At 37.9% G+C, this 10845-nt stretch overlaps 1 protein-coding gene across 1 annotated transcript; it reads left to right on the top strand.

Moving 5' to 3' along the window:
• Positions 1 to 464: 464 nt before the first annotated feature.
• LOC139714218 (dolichyl-diphosphooligosaccharide--protein glycosyltransferase subunit STT3A-like) lies at positions 465 to 9485 on the top strand (the record flags this gene model as incomplete). Its single annotated transcript, XM_071625932.1, is given in 7 exon segments — positions 465 to 653; positions 1466 to 1582; positions 3040 to 3142; positions 4068 to 4123; positions 4125 to 4134; positions 4926 to 5048; positions 9249 to 9485. Coding segments are annotated over 7 exon segments (744 nt in total), but the record flags the coding sequence as incomplete, so codon positions are not given.
• Between the last annotated feature and the right edge of the window lie 1360 nt (positions 9486 to 10845).

Here is a 10845-nt window from a genome sequence, read left to right as displayed (position 1 = left end):
CCCTTGTTGAGCTCTGTTTACCGATTAGCAGATCTGCAAGTCATCTCCTGTGTTGATAGACAGTATAAAGTCATGAGATGGAATCTTAGTTGATATGAATCCCTTAATTCCTATCTATATGACACAATTGTTTATTTGTTTAATTAATTTATCAACTTGATTTGTGATATGATTTTTTAACTGATTATCTATCAAACTTACTCTATTATTTCCTCTTTTTTTTTGAGGGGGGGGGGGGGGGGGGGAGGGGATGGCGACTTAAAGAGCTGTTTTCACACAGAGGCAAACTACTGGTCAGGAGATTTTTGTAATTTTCAATATATTGGTTTGTTTGTATTGTGTGTGTGTGTTTGTGGGGAAGGAGAGGTTATGTATTATTATCACTATATTATGATGATGATGATGATGATGATGGAGTTAATTTTTGTTAAAGACTTCCATCTTTACTATCCTATCCTTGTTAGGTTGCCTCTGCCATTGTGCTCCTCGTTACTTTCTTCCTCATCACCTACACCTTCCACTGTACCTGGGTCACCTCCGAGGCTTACTCCTCCCCGTCCATCGTCCTCTCGGCCCGGGCGGGAGACGGTGGCCGCATCATCTTTGACGACTTCCGTGAGGCGTACTACTGGTTGAGGCAGAACACTCGTGAGGTATTTACGAGCCTTGCATCATACATATCGCTGTTGGGGGCGACAAAACCTCGTATCTCAAAAATGTCAGCTGTTCAGGAGAGTGAAGAAAACATGGCAGCCTAAGCACTATTAAACAACTGGGATCACTTTTCCGTTGGCATCCTGTGGTGACTTTATATTTAGGGTAAGATAGCTAGGATTTGCCCAAGACATCACCTAACCGATTATCTAACAATTGATTGAAAAAAAGAAGTGATTTTCACCAAAATTTGAGATACAAGGTCATGTCACCCCAGTTACAATATGTAGTTCTTGTAAACTTTCTGCACTTTGACTTATGCATTTTTCTCACTCTCCCAAAGAGTCAGTGAATGTTAAAAGAATAAAAGGCCTGGAAAAAAAAAAATCATTTGATGACAGGCATGGGAGTTAAAAAATCAGGAGGGTTTTTTTTTTCTTTTTTGTACAGGCATGACGTCACAAGAGATGTCATACATTTCATGTTCTACATAGAATGTACCTTTAATGATTATGTTATCTCTTAGAGATCAGCCATGCCTGGTAACACTTATGCCAGTGACCGATAGATGCTGTATTTTGATGAAGATGAAGATACCATGATACAAATAATGTATCAATAGATAAATCGTTTTAAAAACATTGACACCAACTAGCTGCTGTGTGTTTTCAACCACTTTTGATCTGATTTACTATTAGTGTGTCATGAATTCTGGAAAGTGTGTGCGTGTGACCTTTTAAGAATTAGTCGTCTTTGCTCGATACTCTATATCCTAAGTTTTTGTTGATTTCTTCTCCATCACATTTGGCAGGATGCGAAAGTGATGTCGTGGTGGGATTACGGTTATCAGATAACAGCCATGGCGAATCGGACAATATTAGTGGACAACAACACATGGAATAATACACATATTTCTCGAGTTGGGCAGGTGAGAACTCAACCAACCACACCATTTCCTAGCTGAAGAATACAGTGGACTCCCGCTATAATGAAGTCCTAGGGACCGGCTGTTTTCTTTCGTCACATCAAAATTTCGTTATAAGTAAACGATTAAAACAATGCAAAAACATCTAGCGGATAATGTCACAGCCTGAATTTTTACTTCGTTGTAACCGGAATTTCGTTATAACCGTGTTCTTTATAACGGGAGTGCGCTGCACTAAATATTTGCTTAATGATCTAGTGTATACAATACAACTTTTATAGGGTAGTTGTTCTTTGATCGTATCAACATGTAATAGTAAAGAGATAGGTCTATATCTTGTCTCGTATAGGAGGGTAAGAAAGCAAGGGTGTTTGTGTTGTGTTTATTTTGGTTTCTATTCATCTCTTTTTTCTTCCTTGCTTTGCTCTCTCTCTCAATTTCTCTTGCCTCTCTTGTTCTCTCTCTTTCTCTGTCTTTCTCTCTTTCTTGCTGCCTTTCTTCAACTGTGTCTTTCTTAATCTGATCGCCAAGGGGCCTGTTGTGTAATGTTTTAGTCAGCTAAAACTTTCCTTATTTTGATAACTTTTTTTCTTGTGCTAGAGTCAACAGCAAAATCATGCTGTACCCAAGTTTTCAGTTCTACAAAGTTTTTTTCAGGTAAAAAGTTTGATGCAACAGGCCTAAAGTTTCTTCATTCTGCTGTATGAATGCCTGTAGTCAATAGTTTTGTTTTCAATCAAATTTCATCCAAGAACCAGAAAATAAATCGTTTGAATCATTATCCTGCCAGTCTCTGTAATTGCCCATGGAGTTTAAAGGGACATTCCAGAGGATTTTTATACTTTCACATCATATAGTACATAAATTGACAACTCCATGTATAGATTTGTGGAATTTATTGTGGTTCTTGAGCAGAGAAACAATACTTTGAAAAACCTTAAACAAATTACACTGAACAAGGATGATGACATAGGAGGTTCATATATTTCAGAAATGTAGCAATGTAACTCCATTACAATACTGCTTGCTTGCAAGTTCACCTGTGTATAATCTATGCACGTCTTCTTCTTTTGTTCTGCTTCCTTGAGCCCCAACTCATGCATTCTTATGGTGACTCTGCCATGTCATCACCCTTGTTCATTGCAATTTGTTCTAGATTTTGAAAATATTTTTATACTTCATCCCAATTATCACAAATTCTGAAACTCTGTCCTCGGTATAACTAATTCATAGTTCAAATGTAAAAACCTGAAAATCATCCAGAGGTCTCCTTTAAGTTCTGTCCATTTTTTTTTCTTCTAATAGATAAGTAGGTAAAAAGGAATGGCATTAGTATGACTTGTCTTTCTCAGTCTTGGAGGGAATTTGATTTCCCACATTTTATCAAGAGTTACAACCAAGTTTCCTTGTAGCCGGTGTATGTTTCCTGTGTAACAACTATGACACTGCTTTCTCCATAGGCAATGGCATCCCCTGAAGACAAGGCCTATGAGATCATGAGAGAGCTTGACGTAGACTATGTGCTGGTCATTTTTGGTGGACTCATCGGCTACTCATCGGACGGTAAGTGACGAGATGCATGAATGTACGGTCACCCTCGCCTAAGTCAGCCTTGCACAAGTAAGAAATATTGGTGAAGTTGAAGAAAAATTCTATCCTGGACTGATAAAATTATATCGTAAGTCTATATGTACAGTCACCGTCACTTTAAGTCTTAGGATTTTCTATGGTCCCCTTGGATTCAACTTGGGCAAGATAAACTGTATGTGAGTGACTATGTGTAAATGTGTTTGCCAGTAACTACTGTAAATGTGGATATTTCCGTGCGACTAATTTTTCGCGCTTGACCTGATAAGAAGAGTTTCGTGTGTTTTCAATTCTGCGGAATCAAGAATGGAAGTACAGGAACATTCGTATGGGAAGCAAAAATATTTGCGTGCTTCTATTTTCGCACTAGCTTTTGGTTGCTCGAAATGCACAAAAATTTCAACAACACGAAAATTTCCACTAACAGTACAAGGCATATACTGATATACTTGAATGAGGAATCATTATTTGTTGTTGGTTGAATTCAGCTATGTGTATGTGCAATTTGGCTAATTGATGGTAGTAAAATGTTAACAGCTAAAAATTTGAAAAAGTGTTGTACATGTCATTGGGATATTTAGTAGATGTATTTTGTACATACAGACATGCCACATCTCCTTAATTCTGTGGGATATTCTCCAAAGACTTGAATATGTCTTCAGGTTCAAACCAAAAAAAAAAAAAGAAATATCAAAGCCTCCATAATATGAGGATTATTTTCACCTATTGAGATGCACGTAACACACGTCTATCTCCCTGATTTTTGTTGTTGTCGTTATTTTTAACCTCTGTGGTTTTGATATTGTATTTTTACAGCCCTGTTCCTGGTAGTTGTTGGAACAGACTGTTGACAGTATTTTATATTGTTCTCTCTTACTGTTGTGGGTGTCTTGTTTTTCAGATATCAACAAATTCCTCTGGATGGTTAGGATTGGCGGCAGTACAGATACTGGAAAACCACATTAAAGGTAAATAAACTTTGTCCAACCTACTCATTTCTGTTTGCCTACAATGTCATATCAGAAGTTGTTATGCTGGCAAAGTGTAAACAAAATGTTGCATTGTCCCCCTTTGGCATATTTGATTGACTCACATGGACTTGTGCTTTTGTCAATTTGTCCTTCAGGTAGGATGTAAATTTGGTTTTATTCTGCAAACATTTAATCTCTATGAATGTCGAAGAGGTCCCTTTTCACTTCCAGGAAAGTGTACCTGAAGTTAAAGGCAAACAGAGATATGATTGTAATAAATCCCTTTGACATAATGATCCCTGGATGATAAGATGTCATATCTCTGCTGGCATATTAATCATAAACCTCACTCAATGTTTTGATATCAAAAATACAGATTTCAGTTTGAAAACATGACAGTTATTAATGTTATCCAGAACAATGATTCGTCATAATTGTATGAGTATTGATGTTATTAAAAAAAAAAAAAGTTGTAAAAATCAGAATGCTTTACAAAAATATTCTTTTTTTTAATGTTCGAGATCTTGTCACCCCAGAAAAGATACAGTCAAACCTGTCTATAGCATCCACTGTCTATAGCGACCAACTGCCTTATGCGACCACTAAACACAATTCCCCCAGAGAGAAAAAGCTATGTTAACGACCCTGTCTATAGCAGCCACCTGTCTACATGGCCACTAGTTTATGTCTCCCTTGGGTGGCTGCTATAGACAAGTTTGACTAGATATATGAAATAAAAGTGAAGTACACCCTAATTATTGGGACTTGCTTGCTACCTTGTTATACAGAGTGGGATTACTACACCCCCCATGGAGAGTTTCGCATTGACAGGGATGGCTCTCCTACCCTACTCAACTGCCTCATGTACAAGATGTGCTACTACCGCTTTGGCAGGGTCTACACTGAAGCAGGTCAGTCTTTACTCCCTCTCTCATAGAAATGTGTTTTAAAATATGAAGTTGTAGACATGCTTTCATGTGAAGTAACACTCTAACTGGTCATTCCCTTTTCTCTGGGTCTTTGTAGTTCTTGAAAGGACGGTGTTTTGGTGAAAGAGGAGAGTGAAAGAAAGACAAATTGTGACAGTTAAAGGGCAGCAGAGATCTTTTAAAATCCCGAAGGACATTTTGATTTCCTTCAAAATGCATGGTCTGATTCCCAGTACAAATTCTTACAGTTTTAACCCTAAATAGGCTGGGCTATTTAGGTAGATGACAGAGCCGGAGGCTCTCTGGGTCTTTGTAGTTCTTGCCCCCCCCCCCCCCCCCCACTTCCCGCTTTGTGCGATAGGATGGCGAGATGTAGTGTGAAATGTTGATGATAGGCTTCCCAGCCCCCCCCCCCCCCCCCCCCCACCCCACAATCCTAGTTCGGGTTAATATAGTTGTACAGTTTGTACCATATCTCTCTTCTCACAACTTCCTTGATAATAATGATAATAATAATACATACAATTTCTATAGCACCATTCTCCACTTTGATTAAATGCTTGAGGCGCTTTACATCAATGCAAAAAGACTGAAGATACAAGTATATCACCGTAATAGAAGAAGATGAAGAAGCAGAAGAAAAAAAAAAAAGACATATGAAAGTCTGTCTTCAAAAGGCACTGGTCTTTAAAATGCACTGCTAAACAAATATGATTTTGAATCACATAGTTTGTTGACATGAAGAATTTGTATTTTTATACGTGCAAAGTCTAATAAGTCTTGTTGACTTTTAGACTTTGCACATTGACAATGCAGTTGAGGATGATAAATATGCTTGTAAATCACCCTGAAGTAGAATCAGAAGGAGAGAAATGTGTTTTTCCAAATGAAGATGTAAACATGCTCAAGTAGAGAGGGAGATGGTAGGATAGGATATATGGACAGTAATATTAAAGGAAGAATAGAGTTCAACTCAGGTAGAATAAAATGAAAATCGGCTTAACCCTATTCTAACTGGGGTGGGGGGGGTCAAATTGACCCCCCCTTGACGTTTCGCGCCACGATTTCGCAACGCGCCACAATTTTGCTGCGTCGTTTCACAAGTTTTTTCATTGAAGTCTCCCGCATATTTTGAGACCAAATTTGCGACGTCCGGGTACACCGTTCTGAAGTTATGTAATGCTTTGCATATGCATGTCAACCCAAAAACAGCTCAAATTCATGATATCGTGTACAAATCCAATGCAAATTGTGTTTTTGGGTTAAATTGATATTTAATAAGATTATTTCAACTTTTAACCATTGAAATTAATCAATTCTAATGTAGATAAGCCTGAAAAAGTGCCTGCAACAAGTTTTGGCTTCAAAGCAATAGAAAACAGAAGGTCAAAGAAACAATAAAATACATAAGAAATTAACAAAACAATAGAAAACAAAAGAAATTAATTTTGATTGTGCTATTTTTTTACACTAAAATTGTTTGATGTGTCTTGAGGAATTCTGATGCAAAAATTTAGCAATTCTCCAGTCTTTTTAATGGAGTTATAGGTGAAAATATGATTTTATGCACAAATTTGCATAATTAATTTATCAAAAATAGAAAGGCAATATTTTTTTATTGTATGACCATGTAATCTTGTAGTTGACATCCAGCTCTATCTTCAGGCAAAATTTCGCGGCGATCGCGTGATCGGCGGCCGAGATCTGAAGTGGTGGGGGGGGGGGGGGGGGGGGGGGTCAAATTGCCCCCCCCCCCCCCCCAGTAAAAACTTCGTCTCAAATAGCCCAGTTAGAATAGGGTTAAGTGTTTGGAAGTTGGTGGGAGGAGAATGATTGCCCAAGAAGGAGGGAGGAAGGGGGAAGGATAAGGTTGGAGAACCATGAAGATGTGAAATTCAGAGAAAACAGTCAATAAGCGATGCAGACTAAGGAAGGTGGAATCAAAAACTACAGAATAGTGTGGGGGAGGGGTTGAGTGGATCTTAGGAAGAATTCCTGTGGGAAAGAGATATGGGAGAAAAAGAAGACTAATTAAAGTTGTGATCCTCATAATGCTGCCCAGTAGGATACATTTGTCAAACAATATATCTAGTGCCGGCAAAGACATTTCTTTTTAAAAATCTTTGGTTGTCTCAAGACTGCTGTACAGCTATGTTATAAACTTTGATTTATGACCCTGCTGGTACAGACTGTTAGTATCAGTTAATAACCTAGGTGGATGATGAACTACTTCCAGAGATCATTTGGAGTTCACATCATACTGTCATTTTAGCGTGTTTTTAAGATGCATCATAAAAGGCAAGAGTTATTTAGTCCCTCTCTATGGAAAAGTACATTGAAGAAAGGGTATTGTAGCACAGTACAAATGATGTGTGTGGTTTCTTTGCATTGATTTGGTGCTTTCACAGGAATATAATTTTCATAGGTGCACCCTGTTATTGAAAAGAATGGCGAGTGAGATACACTGCTGCCCTGGGCATTTGAGTTCATAAGGTCTTTGTGTTTCCTCGTTAAACCGTGCACACTGATTTTGATGACAGGACACCCAAGCATATTGATCAGTCAAGTGTATTGTGTGCACTGAATAAGGCATTCAGTTGGTGCAAAGTACATATGAGGTTGGAGCAGGTGACAATGGTGATTATTGTGACTTGACAGTTTACTGATATTTACATGTACCTACAACACTACCTCTCTTCTATGAATAGTGAGCTTTAATCACATTGTTGACACAAAGAATGCATTATTTGTAGACTATGCTCATCAGTAGTGTACTTGAGCATAATAATTATGATTGTTATGATCTTGTTGTACAGCAGTCACACGGAGAGGAACGTGTTTTGATAAATGAAGTTGTAAACACATTTCTTGCGAGTAACACTCTGGCCATGTCCTCTCCACTGGACTTTTGCCTTTTTTCATCTCGCTACATCAATGCAGGGCTCTACGACTTTGGTCTGACTGTACACATGTGTTGTCACGTGTGTATAGGACTGTGTCCAAGAGTCCAATAAATTATCAAATCATCGGCTGAGTATGAGAAGGCGATTTTAGGTGCCTCGAACACTGGTTGTAGTGGCAAATTTACCCCTTAATCTCAGCTGAAGAAATAATGTCTCTCCAGTTTGGTAGAACTCTGTCACAAGGGCAGGCCCTTGTCGCTATAAAAGGGTTTGTTAGGGACAGATCTGCTAATTGCCACATTTCCTAAGGATATTGGGGGGGGGGGGGGGGGTGTTCATATTTGGGCATTGTATGCAGATACCTATTAAGATGGCAGCTGTAATAAAGTAGCTCCATTTGCCCCTCTAATGGGATTTGATAGAAAAGAAGAGAAACCACTACATCATCTTCTTCAGTGTGCGTGATCAGATTGTATTAAAATTGCCAGAGGCATCAAGATGCATGAGAACTGGTTTGCAGAGTGTTTCAAAAGCATTCTGTAGTCATTATTCCCATGGGGACCTTATAGACAGGTTTCCTCATGGCCAGCGTACATGAAGTTTGTTTGAAGTCGGTCTTCTCGCTGTCCAGCTGTAGCACTGTGATACTCGTATAAGTTTGTCCTCAATGTGTAAATGCCCTCATCAGTAGAATGACTAATTGTGTTTGTAATGCCCCCCAGCAATGTTATAACTATTTAGCTGAAGAAATGAAGAGTTTGATTGCAAAATGGGCTTAAGTGCCATGATTAAACATTTATAAGTGAGTCCATAATCAGATAGAGCAAACTTAACCCATTGAAAACGGGCTGATTTTGCTACAACACCCATTTCCCATAGACGCCTGCTTGAGTATACTTGGGACTTGTCCTCAATGGGTTCAACCTTTCGAGTGAATCTGTACTTGTGACATACCAATGAAAATTCTTCAAGTTATGATTAAAAGAAAGTGTCATATTTTCTAATTGTTTTCCTTGTTTATCAGCAGCTTTAATCGCAAATATCTCAAATTGTCAAGACATGAGTTAAATAATTTTTCCAATGAAACTTTTCTAATATTTTTGAGGGTATTAGAAGGGAATTAAAGTTTGATTATCTTTAGGTTCCTGGGGCTCTTTTTTTCTGACCACAGTCTATATTCATGTAGTTACCAAGTATGAAAGAAGATACATAAAAGAAAAACAATAAGGATGTTACTGAAGTAATGTTTATTAGTATTTTTTTTTGTTCTTTTTTCCAGGCAAACCCACTGGCTACGACCGTGTGAGAGATGCTGAAATTGGCAACAAAGATTTTGAGCTGGATGTCTTGGAAGAAGCCTATACCACAGAGCACTGGCTTGTTCGAATCTACAAGGTGAAAGATTTAGACAACAGGGGCCTGTAGTCTTAGCGTAAATTCTTTTAGTAGTTTATGAAGAGTGATGCAGAATTTTAGAGCATTCCAGTTCTTCTCATATTGGTAGTGGTGGGTTCTTTCTTCATCCATTTCTGTTCACTTTTAAATCTGCAGATCTGTACTATTTTCTTTTTTCCATTTTTCTTTTCTTTTTTTCCATCCAAAGGGCCTGTGTATGAAACAAAAACTGCTCCTAAATAAGCAAACTGGTTCATAAGCAATGGTATTTCTTTAGTCATTATTTTGGAACTACACATAAAAGATTATAAAGTTACAGAGCTGTCACTGTTTTGAAGATTGTTGGACACATTATCTCCTGGAAAATGTTTGATGAGGTTGTGACCTCATGACCTGTATTGCATTTCACTATGACATTTAGGGTAGCCTTCATTCACATTCTGCTTTGATATGACTCATACTTCTAAACATTTTCGTATTTCTCTGCGACACTTGCATAGTAATGACAATTATGACAGTGATCACAACCTCAGCAGAGCAATAGGGCTAATATCCTATTGACTTTGCACCTGTTTGAGCAAGAAGGTCAAGCAAGAAGGTCAAACTACCGATATCCTATCCAGTCTGCCAGATAAAAATGTGTAAGGAGCTGTAGCCGTCTCTGAATGTGAGGTTGGAAATGACGCAGAGCACCAAAGTACATGCCAAGTACAATGTATTGCTACTCTGTAAGTCATGCTCTATCTAGTATGGGAAGATTGGCAGGGCATGTCACATTGATTTCTTCAAATAGTCTTTTGGACATCTTTGTATTTATACAATGTACATCAGTCTTCAGCAGACAATGCTGACTTTGCTGCACTATTGAACATGGCGTTGTGTGAGAGTGATTCCCTAAGGTTGGCATTTGGCACTAGATGAAAATCCTCCAATATGAGTCACTCCGTATTTTACTGATCAAACTGTCAGTCATGCCTTTGTTGTGGTATTGGATTAAGGTTTTTCGTTGTACAATCATGTGTGATTCTCTTACCTCTGATATCATGGATTTCTTTTATAAAATTTGCTTTCATTCTGTATAAGGCTCCTGTTAAACAGAAGCTGTAGATACCATTGAAAGAACATTCACATTTATTCAAATTTTCTATGGCAAGCAAGATGGATAGTAAATTATATAATATCTTGAAACTTCCCTAGCTATTTGCAGTTGGTGTTTGCAGATTCTTTGAAAGTCAGATTTTTATGAATAATGCTAGTCGTGCACTTTTTAATCTCACTCCTAATCATGGTGATTGTAACAAGTAGGGGAAAACAAAAAACAAAAAGAAAAAAATGATACACCAGCACTTCTATATCATCACTGTACGATATTGTTTATAATTTGCACTCATGTTATTCATGTCAAGAAATGAATTGGCAGCTAAAAGGTCAGCAAATGTTAGTTACCCTGCTACTAAAATGTAGCTTTGAATGTCTGTAGT

Source organism: Diadema antillarum, unplaced genomic scaffold, assembly GCF_040938485.1.
Source record: "Diadema antillarum isolate AM-2024a unplaced genomic scaffold, OU_Dant_1.0 seq00002194_RagTag, whole genome shotgun sequence".
Taxonomy (NCBI): domain Eukaryota; kingdom Metazoa; phylum Echinodermata; class Echinoidea; order Diadematoida; family Diadematidae; genus Diadema; species Diadema antillarum.
The sequence above is the reverse complement of the archived record's forward strand: the minus strand, read 5'-3'. Positions and strand labels throughout refer to the sequence as shown.